Source organism: Tachypleus tridentatus, chromosome 1 (assembly GCF_004210375.1).
Source record: "Tachypleus tridentatus isolate NWPU-2018 chromosome 1, ASM421037v1, whole genome shotgun sequence".
Classification (NCBI taxonomy): domain Eukaryota; kingdom Metazoa; phylum Arthropoda; class Merostomata; order Xiphosura; family Limulidae; genus Tachypleus; species Tachypleus tridentatus.
In genome coordinates this window covers 108013148-108034866 of record NC_134825.1, presented here as the reverse complement: position 1 = coordinate 108034866, position 21719 = coordinate 108013148, and the positions used below count along the sequence as shown (strand labels likewise).

Sequence of the window (21719 nt, the reverse complement as noted above, 5' to 3'; positions counted from 1 at the left end):
TGTTGTACATGGCAAATCACTTGTTTATTTGAAGCAGACGATAGGATGCAACGTTAACTTACTGTGAGCGGATTAAATGAACGATACGACTAGTTTAGTTGTAATTTTATTTAGTTATGAATAATTTGTTTGTATTTAGACCACTGTTTTTTATCGACGTACCAAATGTTAATAACCTTGTTTGTGTTATAGTGAAAGTTATAAATGTTAGTCCTGAAGAATCGAGCCGTCAGAAACAAATTTTGAAATGCAGGTAACCTAATGTTAAGCCTTGTAAGTTGTAGTTATACTATTGCTAGTGTTACTAGTAGTTACCACTTTATCAGTATAGTGTGTAGTCCAACATTTGCTACTGCTAAATTAAAAGTCGTATGTTGTACTAATATGTATATTTAATTTTCTGAGATTCTTGAGAAGATGTCCATACGGAAATTATTTTCAAGTTTTAAAACTTTTTCGTGTTTTGCATTCAAATAAACATTAATCTTAATGCACAACTTGACAATTGAAAATCACATACTTCATAAAACAAGCTAGATATTGCATTGATTTTGGCCCCCCACTAGTACAGCAGTATGTCTATGGATTTACAGTGCCAAAATCAGGGGTTCGATTCCCCTCAGTGGGCTCAGTAGATAGCCCGATGGGGCTTTGCTATAAGAAAACACAACACGTTGACTTTTAGAGATATTTTAATTTTGTGGTGTAACTTTTATGGTAAAAATGGCACAGTTAAAACTAAAAAAAAAGAAAATTAGGAATTTCAAAAATGAATTATTTGACTGCATGTTTCGTTAAATGTAAGACTGCTATTTCATGATGGTATATAACATGTTCCTGGTGCATGCTTTACTGAAATGTGTACTTTATATCACTGTTCTTGCATTTGAAATATGGATGTTTCCTAGTTGTAAAAGGATTAAATTTCATGGCATATGTTTATTGGAAAAATAATGTTCTGTAATCTTTTTAACTGAGTTTTCTGTACATTTGTTACTTATAGGGAACTTATTTTCACAGAACCTACTATCATTGCTACTCCATTATTGTACAGTGTTTCAGAATTCCAAGTAATCCTCCAAGTAAGTAAGAATATAAAACATTTTAGGACTCTTCTATTTATGTATATACATAGCTAAGTTAAGTAGGATATTATGTTGGATGTACTTTTCTCATTACTTCATATTAATCTTGGATGTGCTTGGAAAACAAGATGGTCATGTGTCTTTCTCTTCAGTTGGAGTTATTTTACAGTAAATGCAAGACTTGCCAGTGAGTATAGGGTAACTACATTTAGAAACAGCAAGTAATACATAGGATTTATATGAATCTATAAAACATATGTCATTTTAAACATGACCAGAAGGAAGAATGGCAGACACACAGGTTTCAGACCCATCTAGAAAGAATGGATCTTCAGGTCCTTGACTGCCGACCTGCAACCAACGTTGGTTTACAGTCATGTCTACAGTACACCATTAAAGCCAAACTTGCCCCAAAGTGGAATCAAGTGGGAAACCTGTTAGTTGAAGGTAAGTGGAGTTCACTGTGGTTACTGATGCAAATAATAATATTTCTTCTAGGGTGAGGAGTATCATATATAAGGTTTTTATTGTGATAAATGTCTAAATTCACTGTTTTTACTGTGCAGTATTATTTAATTTAGTTTACAAACATGTTTCAAGTGAAGTGTTTGACAAATAATGACTTTTCAAAGTTTTCCTTCTAACCAAATTGTATGATCTCTTTACAATTTCCAGATGTCTTCACTGCAGTCTAGTACTGGGATGAAAACATGGAGGCTAAAACATTTTGTTTTAATTTTAAGACATGTTACTATACCTAACATACAATGATGTTTTTATCACTTTCATATTTAGTCATTCAAATCATAATGAGGGGTAAAGATGTATGATTTATTTATATTAGAATCAGTTATGTTTCATTATTATTTATTATCATATGAGTTGAGTTTACATGACCTTTAGATGATATGTTTCACCATCTGGTGAATGTAAGAATTGTTTATTACTATCATGTTTGTATGTCGTGTCGAGTGAGAGATACATTGAATGAACTCTTTATACCATTACATTTGTGTTCATAATGTACAAATATTGTGTTTAGTTTTTAAAGTATTAGAATCACCTCATTTGTTTTGTTTTGAAGATTAATTTACACATTTTGTGCTTGAACTTAAACATGGTGGTTTAAATTTAATAGCAACTTCACATTGTTTTGTAGGACGAGAATTCTTGCAGTGTTTCAATCCTCTGGTAGCTGTGAGTAAGTGTATTGCTCTCATATGTGGTAAACTATGAGTTTGGGTTTGTAAATGATTGTCTGTAGTTTTTTGATTCACTTACTTGCTCATATGTCACAAATGTAAAAAACAATTTTCTGGCAACATAAATTGTCCAGTGACTCTTTGACAGGTAATATAACATATCAGTTGTTGACTTACATAATAGTATAAATAAAACTTGTTCATTACAACTCCATAAAAACATAAATTGTGCTAGTAGATTTCTTAAGTAATTTTGAAAAAATAATTTAGTTCTGTTTTCAGGTATCAAGTTGTTTTGTAGATATTTTAATTCAGTTTTAAGAAGTTTAAAGACATTACAATCAATATCTGTATGGATGTGTTGACATATACATATTTCATGTATACATTTTTTTCCTTATTGTTTTCTTACTGTATTGAGCTAATGTAATGTAAAGTTTGTAAAGTAGAGTTACAGTGCTATATAATTTTTAGCACATCTACAAATTTTGGAATAAGAGTTTCTAGACTTTAGTGTTTTCTACTTAAGTTCTGTATATTAATTTCAACCATGACTTTCTTGTAGGAAGTGATGTGATAATTACTGACAAAGAAGCATATGTGTCTGTAGAAGGTTTTTCAATTCGTATCAGGCCTCCTAAGGTATTAATGAAATAGTAGATGTTAAAATATATTTTAGAAACATTATGTAGGCTATAAAGTAATAAATGTATATTTAATCCAAAAATAAACCAAATTATAGAGGATGAATTATTTATATTGATATATAATAGAAGATGAATTATTTATATTGATATATAATAAAAGATGAATTACTTATATTGACATATAATAGAAGACGAATTATTTATATTGACATATAATAGAAGACGAATTATTTATATTGACATATAATAGAAGACGAATTATTTATATTGACATATAATAGAAGACGAATTATTTATATTGACATATAATAGAAGACAAATTATTTATATTGACATATAATAGAAGACAAATTATTTATATTGACATATAATAGAAGACGAATTATTTATATTGACATATAATAGAAGACGAATTATTTATATTGACATATAATAGAAGACGAATTATTTATATTGACATATAATAAAAGACGAATTATTTATATTGACATATAATAAAAGACGAATTACTTATATTGACATATAATAGAAGATGAATTATTTATATTGACATATAATAGAAGATGAATTATTTACATTGACATATAATAGAAGATGAATTATCTATGTTGACACATAATACAAGATGAATTTTTTTGTGTTGACACATAATACAAGATGAATTATTTGTGTTGACACATAATACAAGAATTATTTGTGTTGACACATAATACAAGATGAATTATTTGTGTTGACACATAATACAAGATGAATTATTTGTGTTGACACATAATACAAGATGAATTATTTGTGTTGACACATAATACAAGATGAATTATTTGTGTTGACACATAATACAAGATGAATTATTTATGTTGATATATAATAGAAGATGAATTATTTATGTTGATATATTATAGAAGATGAATTATTTATGTTGATATATAATAGAAGATGAATTATTTATGTTGATATATAAATAGTTTTGATATTAATCCTTTTGTTTATATGTATATGTCCTTGTCTTGTGTTCAGTAAGGTTCTTTTTACACTACACTGTGTGTATTGAATGGTAGAGCGATGGAAACAATTGTGAACATGTTTAATGTACCCCATCTTCAGCAAATCTGTGAAAATAACAAATTGTAAAGTAACTTAAGTTATCTTCTATTCATCCTGATTCACTAAACCCAAACCAACTTATTTTTAACCTTTGTGATGTTGTACTTACAGAAACTTATAATAGAGCTGTGGCTGAGGGCCTAAATTCCTGCTTTCCACAATTTCGGTTAAAACTTTATGACTGAGATGGTTTAAGCCTTTAGTTAGAAACTATGTACAAAAGGTTCAGATCTCACCTTAAAAATATTGTTGCTGTTTATATTGATAATATTATTAAAATTAAAAGAAATCCTTATTGGTTTTCTACAACTCTTAACTGTCAGAGGACTTCTTGTCCTCTATTCAGAGAATAATTCTTAGCTCTTAAAGAACTAGCTAACAGTGAGGATATCATTGTTACCTGAACAAAGTTGATTATAATGAGAACCAAGCTTTGAAAGAAAACCACTTTGTATTTAATGGTTAACTGTATGACCAGATTGTTGTGATGGGTTCATCTTTAGGACCTTCATTAGCTAATGTCTTTCTTTGTGTGGTTGAACAAGTGTCCTTCTGGAGTTATATGCATAGTCTACAAAAGGTATGTAGATGATACCTTTTTACTTTTTGTAACTGTGAACACATTAAATAATTCCTCAAACACTTAAATTCTCAACATAAAATTAACTTATTAAATTGAAAGTCTAAATAGTTTTTCCTTGATGTTCAAAACTGAGACCAAAATGTTAGCAGTTCCATTTACAGAAATAAAACTTTTACTGATTTTTCTACATACTCTTTGAAAGTTTTCAGATAAAATCATCCAAACCAAATTTAATTGTAATTTTTATTAACAGGAAATATTCAGTCAGCTCAGATTACATCTTAAGAAATAATGGATACCCTTCATCCTGACTAGAAAACTTAGTACATAATTGTCTTATTAAGAAACAATTCAACCAAATAATATTCAAACCTTTTTCAAATTTCCTCTAACTCTTGTTATTGTTTACCTTAGAAAACGAGCTTTATCGTTAATACTCGATTCCACAAGCTACTCAGAACCTTCTACACCCCAGATTAAACTTCATATTATCCTCATATTGTTAATTCAAATCAGTAGCTTTTTTTAGAATTAAAGACATTTTACCTTTACTCTTATGATGAAAGGTCATATAAAGGTAGCTGTAAAGCTACTTACATAGACAAGACTTCTCACTATTTACAAATAAGTGTCTTGGAACATATGGGAGTTTCTAACAGACTGCACTTAAACTTCAAACTCCACCAAACTTTTGTATATATTCCAACAACAAAATATCATTGTACCTCCTTTTCTTGAAAGACTTTTCCATTTTCACTTTTGGCTGTAACAACCATAAACTGATGATAAAACAAAGTCTACGTATTACAAATGAAAATCTAAGCCTCAATAGAAATTTCTACTTGGCCCTCTCTTGCTTCATTCAAACATCTTTCTTTTAAACTGAATGTTTTATTATTTTTCTAACAACATTATTAATTGTATTTTTATATTTATTAGTAATTGTTCTAATGTTACTTCAGTTTGTTATCTTCACAGATCTGCTGAAGATGGGATATGTTTATTTCCAAAATATTCATTAAACATGTTTACAGCTGTTGATTATGAGATACGTTTATTCTCTTGTTACCAACATAAATAACTAGTGGCAACTTCTATTGCAAGAAATGATCAGTTGTCATGCACTTATTATTTTTGTCAAACGTGTGATATCTCTAAATAATCTAAAACAAAACACTTATTTGTTTACGTTATTTTCTTAACTCTAGTTATAATACCTATAAGGGAATATATATTCTGTAAACTTGGTTAGGCAAATATAAAAAATGTTTACTTACAATTGCTTTAAAGATATAATTAGAAACATTTAATTAAAAAAACAAAGGATAAAACTAGAAATTCTTTGTATTTATTCTTGTGATGAGTTTCTTCAATATTTTAATTCTGTATAATTTATTTTGAGAATGTATAATAATAAAAACTTGTTTTTTAAGGCAGCAGATTTTTATTATCAGAGAAAAGACCACAGTGGATTGTCAGAGAAAGAATTACATGAATTGAATCTTCAAATGGACAAGTGTTTTATACTTCCAAGGTATGCACTATTTCACATTTAATTAGCCAAAGTGATTTTAAATCATGTGTTAACAGCATTCATGAGATTTAATATATGACATTTGAAATTACTGGGTTGCTGTTGATGGAACTTGTGTAGAATGTTGTCACAATTGAAAGCCATAAATGTGAAAGATATTTTTTGTTATTAATTTAATAGACAGAATTACTAAAACTTTTGTCTGATTCTTATATCTATGCGGTCTTTTCATTTACAGTTTTAAAAACTTTGTGAAATATTTAAGCTTCACATGTCTTCTTGATGGCAGTGTTATATGATTGTTTGGCCTACATGTCTTCTTGATGGCAGTGTGATATGATTGTTTGACCTACATGTCTTCCTGATGGTAGTGTTATATGATTGTTTGGCCTACATGTCTTCTTGATGGTAGTGTTATATGATTGTTTGGCCTACATGTCTTCTTGATGGTAGTGTTATATGATTGTTGGCCTACATGTCTTCTTGATGGTAGTGTTATATGATTGTTTGACCTACATGTCTTCTTGATGGTAGTGTTATGTGATTGTTTGGCCTACATGTCTTCTTGATGGTAGTGTTATGTGATTGTTTGGCCTACATGTCTTCTTGATGGTAGTGTTATGTGATTGTTTGGCCTACACGTCTTTTTGATGGTAGTGTTATGTGATTGTTTGGCCTGCACGTCTTCTTGATGGTAGTGTTATGTGATTGTTTGGCCTACTTGTCTTCTTGATGGTAGTGTTATGTGATTGTTTGGCCTACATGTCTTCTTGATGGTAGTGTTATGTGATTGTTTGGCCTACTTGTCTTCTTGATGGTAGTGTTATGTGATTGTTTGGCCTACATGTCTTCTTGATGGTAGTGTTATGTGATTGTTTGGCCTACATGTCTTCTTGATGGTAGTGTTATGTGATTGTTTGGCCTACATATCTTCTTGATGGTAGTGTTATATGATTGTTTGGCCTACAGTGTCAGAAATTTTAGAGAGTGTATTTTTTAATATCTAATGAATTAAAAGTACTGAAGAGGAGTCATTATGGTTTTATATGGTTATTTGTCAGGAATTACTTTGTTTTATTTTTTATATTTCTCATTTATTCATTTTTTTATATCAGAAAATATTTTACTCCTGTCCAAAGATAAAAATGACTTTGTTAAATATTGTTCAAATCTAGATATCCATGACATGAGTTTAGAATCTACTAAAAGTAAATGGTAAGAGTCATCTGTCATTGAATTAACTGTTTGTTACATAGTGTATTAGTTCTGGAGAATTACACCATCACTAACCTTGGACAAGGTCAAACTGACAGAGTTATAACAACCTTCTTAATTGTATATTACTTGTGTTGCATTATCAAATCATCTTTTTATCCAACATCAGAACTGGTATAACTCAGTAACAAGTGGTTAATTGACAATAGATTGGACTCATTTATTTTTAGTATTTTGAATAGCTTGCCTGGTGAGTAATTCAGAACATAAATAAGTACCATTAATGTTACATCTTTTTTAATTTCTATGTATATATATATTCCCTGTGACCTCTATGATGCTTTAATCTGTCTAAACCAATAGAAATGCTTGATGTAAAACCACTTGGTTTTACATACTTTTTGAGTTGACTGGAAAGAAATACTTTAGCAACAGGTAAAAGTTAGGTGTGAAGTGAGAAACTGTTAAACAGTTCATTTGGCTTCCATTCTTGTGTAGTCTGATTTTTATTTTGTGTTGTTTCCTTGTAATAGCATGAAACAAGGACAGCTAGTTTCCATATCCCAAAATATTCCCAGTTACAGCCCTTTTCAAGGATACAAGGATATCAAAAAGTATTGGAAAAACATGGTAATTGAATTCAATGAATTGTGTACTACTTAGTTGAAGAAAGAATAGTTGTTATATAAGTAAATTAACAATAGTAACAATAATAAAAACAATGAGATATTGTTTTATAATTGTTGATTTGCATTCTGTATTCTAGATAATATTGTATTATTTTGTTATTTTTGTATTTAATTACCTTCATCTTTGTTCCTACCTGCCTTCTTGGCTCAACAGTAAGTCTGAGGGCTTATGTTAATACTTGTGATGGACACAGCGCAGATAGTCAGTGGTTTAGTTTGTGCTTAACAATAAACAGACTGTATAAACAGTAAATCAAGATATTGTTTTATTTACAATAATCAATTTTCTACTTAAAACTGAAGAAAGTAAAAGGATGTAAATATAACATGTTCCTGATAAAAATTCAGCAACTTTCATTAAAATCTAAAAGAATATAGGTGTCCATGTGCAAGAGGTAATCCGTTTGTACCATATTTTAATTTAAGGAATTGTTTCATGGACGACATTATGAAACAATAATTTTATGTCTACAAAGTTCCATTTTTAACAGTGATGGCATTTTGAATAGATCTGGGGCAATCAGAGATTGTTTGTCCTTAAAATAAGTTACATTAGTATAACCTTGTATTATTATATATGTAAATTATTCATCAAAACTTTAGAATCATGTGAAACTTTTGTGTTCAAAACATTAACTTTTATTGTTTAGGTTTTAAAAGAATTACCTATATTGTAAGTAACACAAACATCTCATGCATTGAATCACAGTATTATAATAGATTGATATATTTTATATTGTGTACAATATGAACATCTCGTGTATTGAATCACAGTATTATAATAGACTGATATATTTTATATTATGTACGATATGAACATCTCGTGTATTGAATCACAGTATTATAATAGACTGATATATTTTATATTATGTACGATATGAACATCTCGTGTATTGAATCACAGTATTATAATAGACTAATATATTTTATATTATGTACGATATGAACATCTCGTGTATTGAATCACAGTATTATAATAGACTGATATATTTTATATTATGTACGATATGAACATCTCGTGTATTGAATCACAGTATTATAATAAACTGATATATTTTATATTATGTACGATATGAACATCTCGTGTATTGAATCACAGTATTATAATAGACTGATATATTTTATATTATGTACGATATGAACATCTCGTGTATTGAATCACAGTATTATAATAGACTGATATATTTTATATTATGTACGATATGAACATCTCGTGTATTGAATCACAGTATTATAATAGACTGATATATTTTATATTATGTACGATATGAACATCTCGTGTATTGAATCACAGTATTATAATAGACTGATATATTTTATATTATGTACGATATGAACATCTCGTGTATTGAATCACAGTATTATAATAGACTGATATATTTTATATTATGTACGATATGATCATCTCGTGTATTGAATCACAGTATTATAACTGATTGATATATTTTATATTATGTACGATACGAACATCTTGTGTATTGAATCACAGTATTATAATAGACTGATATATTTTATATTATGTACGATACGAACATCTTGTGTATTGAATCACAGTATTATAATAGACTGATATATTTTATAAAATGTACGATATGATCATCTCGTGTATTGAATCACAGTATTATAACTGATTGATATATTTTATATTATGTACGATATGAACATCTTGTGTATTGAATCACAGTATTATAACTGATTGATATATATCATGTATAATATGAACATCTCATATTTTTAATCCATAACAGTCTCTTTATAAAATAAAACATTTTACTTGTGTGTTTATTGAAACCTGTCTGTTAAAGAACATTATCTGTTTTACAGTATGGCTATAGACTTCCTAAAGAAGAAATAGGAATATTCTATGTGAACGTGGAATTCTGGGGACTGTTAGAGGGAAGATTTACGTATCCTTGGAAATTGAATTTCTTCCATGATTTCTTTATTTAATACGCAAATCTAAACACAGTAGTTTGTTCTATGTACTTATTTATAACCCTTTATCTACACCTCAAATGGTTCATTTTGATGTTTTGCCAAAAGAAACTTACAAGCGTCTTATACTAACAGCTTCAGATACATGTTGTATACATAACAGGTTAAATTTTATTACCATTCTATCCAATAACATGATAGGAAATGGTTATTTATTTTGCTTTGGAAAAGTATTTCTAAATAATTCTTCTGTTGACATGTTTAATAAAAACTGATTAAGTTACATTATAATAAGAATATATACAAACAAACTACTTATCTTCCATTCTAGTATTTCAAGTAAAATACCTGTGTATTTTTATCTTAATTTGCAACTAGTTCTTGATTAGAATTCGGAGTTTTGCATATTTTTATGTCATGATTAAATCTACATCCTGATAAAGTTATATAGAGTTGACCATGTGAAAAAATTGGTTTTGAACGAAATTTCTCTAGATGATCAGATGTCTGATTCTGTCACTTATTATCTCTGGTGTCAAAGGTAAAGATATGTAAGGTTAAAGGGAAATCCATAAAGGTGTAACATTTCATAAAAAAGTTTTATAATGTCTTTTTACTAAAAAAACTGGTAAAAGGTGAAAAACACCAAGAATAATGTGTTTAGTGCCACCTGTTGGTTTGTGAAGATGTTTGTGTTTCACACAGAGAGCATGGGTGTTTACATATACAGTTTGTTACAAATAGTTCCACACTTGAAACCTGTGTGTGTGTATGAATAAGGGGTTTTGTTACAAACAGTTCCACATTTAACTCATACTTGAAACCTGTGTGTTTGTAGGAATAAGGGGGTTTGTTACAAACAGTTCCACACTTAACTCATACTTGAAACCTGTGTGTTTGTAGGAATAAGGGGGTTTGTTACAAACAGTTCCACACTTAACTCATACTTGAAACCTGTGTGTGTGTATGAATAAAGGGGTTTGTTACGAACAGTTTCACACTTGAAACCTGTGTGTGTGTAGGAATAAGGGGGTTTGTTACAAACAGTTCCACACGTAACTCGTACTTGAAACCTGTGTGTGTGTAGGAATAAAAGGGTTTGTTACAAACAGTTCCACACTTAACTCATACTTGAAACCTGTGTGTGTGTAGGAATAAAGGGGTTTGTTACAAACAGTTTCACACTTAACTCATACTTGAAACTTGTGTGTGTGTGTGTATGAATAAGGGAGTGTGTTACAAACAGTTCCACACTTAAAACCTGTGTGTGTGTGTGTATGTGTATGAATAAGGGGGTTTGTTACAAACAGTTCCACACGTGAAACCTGTGTGTGTGTGTGTGTGTGTATGAATAAGGGGGTTTGTTACAAACAGTTCCACACTTGAAACCTGTGTGTGTGTGAATAAGGGTCAGTGATCCAATAAAGAAAGTTCAGGGGAATAAGAACGAACCTTGACAGATTTTGGTAATGGCTTAAATTTAATGTAAATAAATAGTACACATTATAGGTTTTAATTGTAAACAGTTAGTGAGGTAAATTATTTATAATAATTGTTTTAGTATAGTATAAATGCATTGCACAATTAGGAATCAAATATTTGATCTCACACACGCTGTAATCTTCTGTTCCTTATTATAAGTTGATGTAATGCAGTAGAAAATAATTATTCATTATAACAGTCTGGAATCTTAACTAAGGTGAAGTTATCCCAGTCTGTGTGTTCAGTTGCACGATATCTTCTACATTCCAAGAGTGGATCCTCAGCCTATTATTTCTGCATTTCTAGAAGGTCTTCGAAGTAAGGTTAAGCAGGTCTGTGGAGAACCATTCACCCTTAAAAATACAACTGCAGTGTTTCCACAAATAGCATTACAGCCATCATCTGATATAATGGTATGTTAATTATCAAATAATTAATTATAAATTGTAGTTTTCTATGAATTATGTTCTATTTATTCTCCCTACATAATAGATTAAGGAGCCTTTTGAAAACCATTGGTTTAAACATTTGTATGAAAGGTTAAATTATTGATAAATCAATATACACTAAGGTCATATAGAAGAATTTTTATAAAGTAGTTTTTCTGTGTTAACATGGTGAATGCAATTCTGAAGAGATTTTGTTACACTTTAGAGAAAAGTATACAACACCATGTATGTCAGCCAAATTATAAAAAACAAATAAACCACAGTTTTGGAACAAAATATTAGTAAACAGACTAGAAAATTAGTTTCAATGCTTTCATGTGTCCTTTTTAGTCTTTTACTATTTTACAAGGTGAAATTGACAACAAAGTTATTGGCAGTCCTTCGCAAGCAAAGATGACTTCTCCTTGGGTGAATGTGGTCTCATGTGACTGAATAGTTCAGTTCAAGATTTACATTGTTTGGAACACTTCTGGAAGATAAATCTTCCAGATGTTGTCCCAAAGAATGATTGGCTTCTTCATCTTTCTTTTTTTGTTTCTCTGTTTTTCCATTGATCAGTTTTAAATGTTTCTTTTGCATGATGGATAAAACAATGCCCACTGGAATTGTCAAATGCATCCTCCTCCTAGTTGTTAAGATTGACTGATACTTTTTTAAGGTTACATTTCAGGATGTCATTCCATCATTTTACTTGTCCATTCCAAAAACATGTATCATAAGGAAATTCTGAGAAGAGGACTTGACAAGGATGGTGATGTTCCTGCATACAGAGACAGTGATTGGCCCAATGAAGTTTATCTTTTATCAATCAGACTTCAGTACTTGTGGAATTGGCCTCTTTGAGGATGCTGATGTTAGCTCTTCTGTCCTGCCACTTGATTCTAAGGATTCGACAGAATCATCTCTGTTAGAATCCCTTAAGAGCTTTGATGTGTCTTCTGTATGCTGTCCATATTTTGCTGCCATATAAGAGAACAGTGATGACCATCATATTGTAAACCATTAACTTGGTTTCCTTTCGTAGGTCATTGTTTTTAAAAATGCATTGTCTTAGTCTGTAAAAAGCATTTCAAGCATATTTCATTCTGCTGTAAACTTCATTGTCAGTGGTGGGCTTTGCAGATAGATGACAGCCAAATTACAGAAAGTGATCCATGTATTTCAATGGCTCTCCATCGACAAAGGTTTCAGGAGGTTTGAAGTTTGGTCTGGAAGGTTGTGATTGAAAGATTTTTTTTTTTTTACATATTCACCAAGAATCTAAATTTTTTGTAAACAGAGTTAATGAAATCCATTGTCATTTGGATGACAAAAGAATCATAGATGATTATAACAGTCTTCTGAATATTGAAGGTTACTCAGGACTAGAGGGGTAACATTAGTTCTGCCCTTCAGCCATTGCAGATTGAAAAGCTTGTCCTCATAATGATAATGAAGTTGTACACTGTGAAGAAAGTCGTTTTGTAAAAAAAGAAGATTGCTGACACTTAAATGTTGAAGAGATTAGGAGGGATTACAGAACATTATTTTACAACCATTCATATTTTAAGGTGTCACTTTGATAGAGTACAGAAGTAGTCATATCATCAAAACTTGGTGGAACCTTCCAGGGCAGCCAAGTTTGTTAAGAATTTTCCATAATACTTTACGTTCAAGGGAATCAAATATTTTGGTCAGGTCTATAAAGCTCATGTGCAAATCCTTGTCTTTCTCCCTACATTTTTCTTGCACTAACATGCCATAAAAATCATGTTGGTTGTTTCAGGAGAAGGTCTGAAACCACACAGTGACTCGGGGACAGATCCCTCGGTTGTTAAGAGATATTTTGTCAACCAGAATGCAGGTCAAGATCTCTCCTGTAATACAAGGAAATGCCTCAATAATTTATGCATAAATACACAGCATCTGTGTTTTTCTATGATAGTCATTTAAAAATGTACCTTCATGAAACTGGAAAAAATTTAAAAACAAAACAAAAGGAACATTACAAAGTGAAGTGCAAACTATGCTGTATTTCTCCATTCAAGAAACTTTGACCATACCATGAACTGGAAATCAGTCAAAAAACATACAAAAGTTACATGAAAGGATGAGGTGTTGAAAGCTGTGTTATTAAATTTTAACACTTCAGAAGGTCACATCAAATTGAACTGTTTCCTTCTTGGAAGATTGTTTATGATTGAAGAGGATAAATGAAAGTGCCAAAACTAGCTTCCTAGTTTTTGCAATGATATTTTGTTTCAAAGTTATGGCTTATTTATTTATTATTGTTTTACTTTTGTTGTGTTTGATGAATGTGACTTGAGTATGAAACTGAGTTTTTAATATATATAGAATACTTTCCAAAGCAATGATACACTAGGGCAACTTCTTCTGTAGTGCAAAAGTTGTGGATAATCAAGGTAGATTCAGATTTATAAATCATCTGTGATATAACTTCCACACTTTTCTTTGGCTCTTCCTTTAGGAGGCCGGTAACAAGCCGTCACTCATCTCTTGTCAGACACCAGAACTTTCAGTTCCTCTTCGCAGGGCTCATCCCATCAATTTAAAAGAGGTTACAAAATCAAGTGAACTTTCTCAGTCAGATGAACAGATAACTTCAAACAAAAAATTTTTTGATGAAGGCAATGGTAAGCCAGTGTCAAATGAGCTTATAGTACCAATATTTAAACCATGTAGATCTGTAGTTAAAAAAATTCATAATTTTCCCCCAATTCATACTTCAAATGGCAATTCTACAAAGGTTTTCAACCATGACAACAGGAACCTAACTAAGAAGAAAATGGATACATTAAATAAAACTTCTATTATTTATCCTAGTTTTTGTGTCAGTTCAGCTCAACGTGTCTCACAGAAAATCACTCCTAACCTTCAAGTGACTACTTCTTCCAGTTTGCCAAAAATCGATTCTCTAATTGAGTGTGACATGAAGAAAATTTTCAACAGAGAGTCAAATTCATCAAGTCTGCCAAAAGTGGTAATTCATATTTCAATACCATTATTTCTTCATTTTTATGTTTATAATACATTAATTATCTCTAATTAAAACTAGTTAAAATTTTTTGTTTTGAATACCAGACTCAACTTATTCATTGAGTTATGGGAACAACAGTTACAGTTGTTTTAATGTATTTATTCTTGTTATCATAGTGTGAACTTCAGTGAAGACAATATGATATAGAGGGCTACTGTAATTAGCTATTCCTACTGTAGAAGTAAGAAGTAGACAAATAAATAGATTACTAGTTAGTTTGTTGTATAATAACATATAATTTGATGGTATATTACATATTATCAAAAGATCTAAAGTTTTTAGATTGTTAGCAGTGACTACATCTGACCAGAACAAAATGTTATTCATCTGTAAAACAAGTTAGAAGAATTATAAAATGATTTATGATTTAATTTTACATAAAAATATGTGCTAATAGATACGAATGAAATACAAATAATTCTCATATAGAAAACAACATATTAATATTTATCTGTTGTTCTTATTTTCATAATAGATTTTTGTTTTTAGTAAAACAAATGGTCATGGAAATCGTTAATAGAATAACCTTAGTTTAACCATAACTTACAGTTGTATTCAGTGTATAAGATACTTTTCTTGAATTTATTAATAATATAAATCTTTGTTATTTGACAGTTTCATAGAGAGGTCTGTTTCTTTACACTGGGTCATGTTGATATTTAAATTTATGCTGAAAGGTACAATGGTTTTGCATACAAATGATGGACAGCCAAATTGAATATTCATTTGTTATGCTCTTTGCATTCATTTTAATGAGTTGTTTTGTTTCTTTAACTTAATTAGCCGAGAAATATTAAAGAACCAAAATCCAAAAAACCCCGAAAACAAAGCACTGAAAACGTAGATGTAATTTCAATGGCTAAGGGTAAAAAGGCAAGTAGAAAAATTAGTTTTACAATATATAATATTTGATAAATTATTTTAATAAATGCTACTTTTTTAGAGACTTTGACCTCTGATGGCTCAATGTGAAGACTTCTTATGTTAAAAAAAACAAGCTTTGATATTTGTGGTGAATATGTCAGAGGTAGCCCATTGTATTGCTTTCTATTTAACATAGATGTTTTCAGAGATTTTCTTTTAGTCAAATGGTGGTAAAAGTATAAACAATCAGTTGTAGTGCAGACTTGCAATATATGATTTGAAAGATTCCATCTGTAACCTAATAATTTAATTTAAAAATTGTACTTTTTTCCCGTGATTGTGTGTTGTGTATATCAACACGAAAAATAATTTGATGAAGTATTTATAAAACAATATATTTAAACTATAGAAATTAAGAAAACTTAATAATATTACAAAAAGTGAATTACGTGATATCATTATTAACATCAGAGGAAAATCATACATTGTAAACAGTGAAATTGACTTCCTTCCAAAGGCCAAGTGGTTCATGTTTATGGTGACATTATATTGATTCTTATATTGTAAAAGTGATCATGTTATTTTATGTTACATTAAATAGAACCAATTAATTAACCACTTGAGGTGAATTTGATAAAACTCTTATCCTTAAAGTTATTAATTACTTGTTTATTTAAATTTATTATTTTTAATATGAAATATCTGTTCTGTGTAGCTCAACAAATTAAGTGTTCCAGTACTACTATCTTGGTTAAGACAAAAAGGTGTTACCTACAAGTCCAAGGACAAGAAACTTGATATTATTCAACGAGTTGAAAAGTACCTCCAACTCACAGCACCAGAGCAGTAGTTTCCGAGGAAAGCATCTTTTAAAAGCTGTTTACCTACTCTTGCTTGTACATGGAGGTGAGTTTTGCATAATAATAACACTGAGTATATTATTTTCTTCTGGAAAAAATGTTATTTTCATTGTATAGCATTAGGATTACTATTAGGTATACAAGAAAGTTTCTTTAAAATATGATTTCTGAATCTTTTATTGTTAACAGCATTAAAATCTTGATAGTGTGTAACAAACTATTTTCTTGTTAGTTGTACTTGTTATTCTTTCTCTGCATGATATACAGATGTACCATATTTTTCTATAACATATTTTGTATTCATTAACCAGTAATGTATGGAGGCATCAAGTGGTCAAAGGTGTTTAACATTATTTTGTTCTAGTCACCTTAAACCTTTAATCTTTTGTTACTTGATGTCTCCCAAGGATATTTCATTCTGTATTTTAAGCCTAGGTTATGCTAATTTTAACTGCAATGTTGTTTGTTCCCTGAACTCTGATGCACAACAGTATAATCTGATCACTAACTAATGCTGTTCAGGAACAGAGGTCATGAGGTGATGCTGGGGGACACATTCTTGGTCAAGTTCAATTCTAGTTTAACTACAGCACAGATCTTCTTCCCATGTCTAGTGTTAGAAGTAATGAATACTTTCCCTCAACTGTGCTGAGGCTGCTTTCTCTCTTGTTGTTTCAATGAAAGTTTATTCATTCATTTAAAGTTTATCCAGACAGTTTCTTCATACAACATAGAAATACTACAGTACCAAGGAATATTGTAATTTTCACAGGAGTCTTTGTCATTATTACAGAAAATTCTGTGTAAGAGTTGTCACAAAATTTGTTTCAAACTGAATATACTACACTTGTTCATGGAATTTTGATAAAGTTTACAGGCACGTTTCATGTTCATAATAAAAGTTGTACTTTCATTGTCCATAACATTAGGTATACAAGTAGTTTTTTGTTGGTTTCACAAGTTCTCCTTCTTTCATTGTTCATATCGTTAGTTTTGTTAAGGTATACAAGTAAAGTTTGTTTTTGGTTTCACAAGTTCTCCTTTCATTGTTCGTAACATTAGTTTTGTTAAGGTATACAAGTAAAGTTTGTTGTTGGTTTCACAAGTTCTCGTTGTTCATAACATTAGTTTTGTTAAGGTATACAAGTAAAGTTTGTTGTTGGTTTCACAAGTTCTCCTTCTTTCATTGTTCATATCGTTAGTTTTGTTAAGGTATACAAGTAAAGTTTGTTTTTGGTTTCACAAGTTCTCCTTTCATTGTTCGTAACATTAGTTTTGTTAAGGTATACAAGTAAAGTTTGTTGTTGGTTTCACAAGTTCTCGTTGTTCATAACATTAGTTTTGTTAAGGTATACAAGTAAAGTTTGTTGTTGGTTTCACAAGTTCTCCTTCTTTCATTGTTCATACCGTTAGTTTTGTTAAGGTATACAAGTAAAGTTTGTTGTTGGTTTCACAAGTTCTCCTTCTTTCATTGTTCATACCGTTAGTTTGGTTAAGGTATACAAGTAAAGTTTGTTGTTGGTTTCACAAGTTCTCCTTCTTTCATTGTTCATATCGTTAGTTTTGTTAAGGAAGTAAAGTTTGTTATTGGTTTCACAAGTTCTCCTTTCATTGTTTTGTTAAGGTAACATTAGTTTTGTTAAGGTATACAAGTAAAGTTTGTTGTTGGTTTCACAAGTTCTCGTTGTTCATAACATTAGTTTTGTTAAGGTATACAAGTAAAGTTTGTTGTTGGTTTCACAAGTTCTCCTTCTTTCATTGTTCATACCGTTAGTTTTGTTAAGGTATACAAGTAAAGTTTGTTGTTGGTTTCACAAGTTCTCCTTCTTTCATTGTTCATACCGTTAGTTTTGTTAAGGTATACAAGTAAAGTTTGTTGTTGGTTTCACAAGTTCTCCTTCTTTCATTGTTCATATCGTTAGTTTTGTTAAGGTATACAAGTAAAGTTTGTTGTTGGTTTCACAAGTTCTCCTTCTTTCATTGTTCATACCGTTAGTTTTGTTAAGGTATACAAGTAAAGTTTGTTGTTGGTTTCACAAGTTCTCCTTCTTTCATTGTTCATACCGTTAGTTTGGTTAAGGTATACAAGTAAAGTTTGTTGTTGGTTTCACAAGTTCTCCTTCTTTCATTGTTCATATCGTTAGTTTTGTTAAGGTATACAAGTAAAGTTTGTTGTTGGTTTCACAAGTTCTCCTTCTTTCATTGTTCATATCGTTAGTTTTGTTAAGGAAGTAAAGTTTGTTATTGGTTTCACAAGTTCTCGTTCATAACATTAGTTTTGTTAAGGTATACAAGTAAAGTTTGTTGTTGGTTTCACAAGTTCTTGTTGTTCATACCGTTAGTTTTGTTAAGGTATACAAGTAAAGTTTGTTGTTGGTTTCACAAGTTCTCCTTCTTTCATTGTTCATACTGTTAGTTTTGTTAAGGTATACAAGTAGAGTTTGTTGTTGGTTTCACAAGTTCTCCTTCTTTCATTGTTCGTAACATTAGTTTTGTTAAGGTATACAAGTAAAGTTTGTTGTTGGTTTCACAAGTTCTCCTTCTTTCATTGTTCATATCGTTAGTTTTGTTAAGGTATACAAGTAAAGTTTGTTATTGGTTTCACAATTTCTCGTTGTTCATAACATTAGTTTTGTTAAGGTATACAAGTAAAGTTTGTTATTAGTTTCACAAGTTTTCGTTGTTCATAACATTAGTTCTGATAAGGTATACAAGTAAAGTTTGTTGTTGGTTTCACAAGTTCTCCTGTCATTGTTCATAACATTAGTTTTGTTAAGGTATACAAGTAAAGTTTGTTATTGGTTTCACAAGTTCCTTTCTGTTATTTTTCCCAGCATTAGAATTTTGACAATGTTTAAAAAAGAAGTTTTGTATCAGTTATATACATTCATATTAATAAGTGGTAAAAGATTTCAAACTTTAGATGCGTGTAGTCATATATGTATTGTATTTGTAATATTCATGTTTGATGTACATTAATTACCACGTTCTATATTTTCTAACCTAACTTGTGTCTTATTTAGCTATTATTATTATTATTACTATTCCAGGTAAAACAGTCTGGCTTCAAGCACTTTTAATCGTTAAGTATATTTATTGTTTTGTTTTACGTACATTATAACTTGGATTTTTCCTGATAAAACATTGTACGTAATATTAGAGTTACTATTAATATCAATTATAAAAAAAATAACTTCTTTCATGGATTTGTTTCTCTAAGCTAGTTTTGATGTGTTTCTGTAGCCTAGTATTGAACTTTGGTAAATAAATTAAATGTGTCCATATAGACATGTATATTTTTATATAAAATGTCTAATTATTTTGTTTGTGTGTGTGTTTAGGAACATTGAATTAAACTTCACCTGAGATGTTTAATTTATTATGTTACAAACTATAGGTCATTCTGCTGTTTCACCATTTTGTATAGACTTGTACCAGTGTTTAAGATATATTTTATTCACTTTGTGTTGTGGTTCACTGTTTGTACTTTGTGTATTTTACTTTGCATAAACAGTCTATATTTTATTATTCACTCTATATTTTGACATTTTTATATATATATGTATTGTTTTCCATCTTCCTGTCTCTTTTTTGTTGTTATTGTCCAGCCTATATTTTGTTGTCCACTCTATAGTTTTGACATATATACATACACACACATTGTTTTCCTTTTCAAGTGCAGGTTTCGTTGTTATTGTCCAGTGTATATTTTGTTATCCACTCTACAGTTTTGATACTCTCTATATACATATATTATGTTTTCCATCTTCATCTCCATCTTTTATTGTTATTGTCCAGTGTATATTTTGTTGTCCACTCTACAGTTTTGACATTCTCTATATATAATGTTTTCCATCTTCATCTGCGCCTTTAATTGTTATTGTCCAACTTATATTTTGTTGTCCACTTTCCTTTTAAACCAGAATGTATTGTATTGTTTTTCACTACCCTGTAAACTTTGTTTCCCATTCTTCCTATGAAGTCAACTTGTTCCTTCACATCTTATTTGTACTTAACAGAATTAATAGTCCACTCTAACATTGCTCTAAACGTTGTCGTTGTAGTTCTAATGCTTAGTGTGTATGTTTTTCCTGTGTTTTTATTTTATTATTTATTTTAAAATTAGTTCTCTATAATACACTTGAAACATTTTTTATTTACCAATGCAAAAAATAAAATATTTATTATATCTTTCACAAGAGGGCCTAATCTGAATAATGTATAAATGATTTGGTTTAATATCTTTAGCTTATTCAGAAAACTTTGCATTTGGAAAGTAATAAACATAAGTATTTTATAAAAACCAGTAAAACAATCTACCCCACAACTGTTCCTTATCAGATGTGAATACAGATATGAAAATGTTAATCAGTGTTTAATAATTTTCTTAATTTAACAAAAGATTAATTGGTTATCCCTTAAAGTTTTGTCTTCTAAATATTTTATAAATGTTGAGAAGTAGTTAAATGTTATTCAATCTACATTCAACAATGTTAGTTGTTTTTATCACCCTTTCTTTACATGGTAATAGTTTGTATATTTGGTTTTAAAACCATGCTTCAGTAGCACATATATGAAATAAAATAGTAAGTTTGAGATGTTTCTTTTATACCCTGATGAATCACTTTAAAATTATCAAATACTTATACAGTACTGGGCAAAACTATTAGGACAATAGAATATTTTGTTATTCTTTCTATTTTATGGGGCTAATTCTTCCAAACCATTACAGAACATAGACATCAACACTGTGGTTATGTTACCATGCCATTACAGAACATAGATATCAACACTGTGGTAATGTTACCATGCCATTACAAAACATATATATCAACACTGTGGTAATGTTACCAAACCATTACAGAACATAGATATAAACACTGTGGTAATGTTACCATGCCATTACAGAACATAGACATCAACACTGTGGTTATGTTACCATGCCATTACAGAACATAGACATCAACACTGTGGTTGTGTTACCATGCCATTACAGAACATATATATCAACACTGTGGTTATGTTACCATGCCATT

At 29.9% G+C, this 21719-nt stretch overlaps 1 protein-coding gene across 8 annotated transcripts; it reads left to right on the top strand.

The window, feature by feature from the left end:
- The first annotated feature begins 19 nt into the window (after positions 1 to 19).
- Positions 20 to 21276, top strand: LOC143257505 (uncharacterized protein C18orf63-like). 8 transcript variants are annotated; one of them, XR_013031894.1, is made up of 13 exons: positions 20 to 253; positions 1004 to 1082; positions 1364 to 1532; positions 2245 to 2286; positions 2853 to 2929; positions 6073 to 6152; positions 7901 to 7997; positions 9881 to 9963; positions 11697 to 11886; positions 14390 to 14902; positions 15743 to 15832; positions 16539 to 16729; positions 19734 to 21276. XR_013031894.1 is itself a non-coding variant. In XM_076516283.1 (12 exons), exons 1-12 carry the CDS (start codon positions 117 to 119, stop codon positions 16671 to 16673), a joined length of 1713 nt encoding a protein of 570 aa, XP_076372398.1. In that variant the 5' UTR covers positions 20 to 116; the 3' UTR covers positions 16674 to 16731. The 8 variants fall into 8 exon arrangements, 1 of the variants encoding a protein (XP_076372398.1); XR_013031891.1 differs by having other exon boundaries at positions 6052 to 6152; XR_013031898.1 differs by having other exon boundaries at positions 131 to 253; positions 1021 to 1082; positions 6052 to 6152.
- Positions 21277 to 21719: the final 443 nt, after the last annotated feature.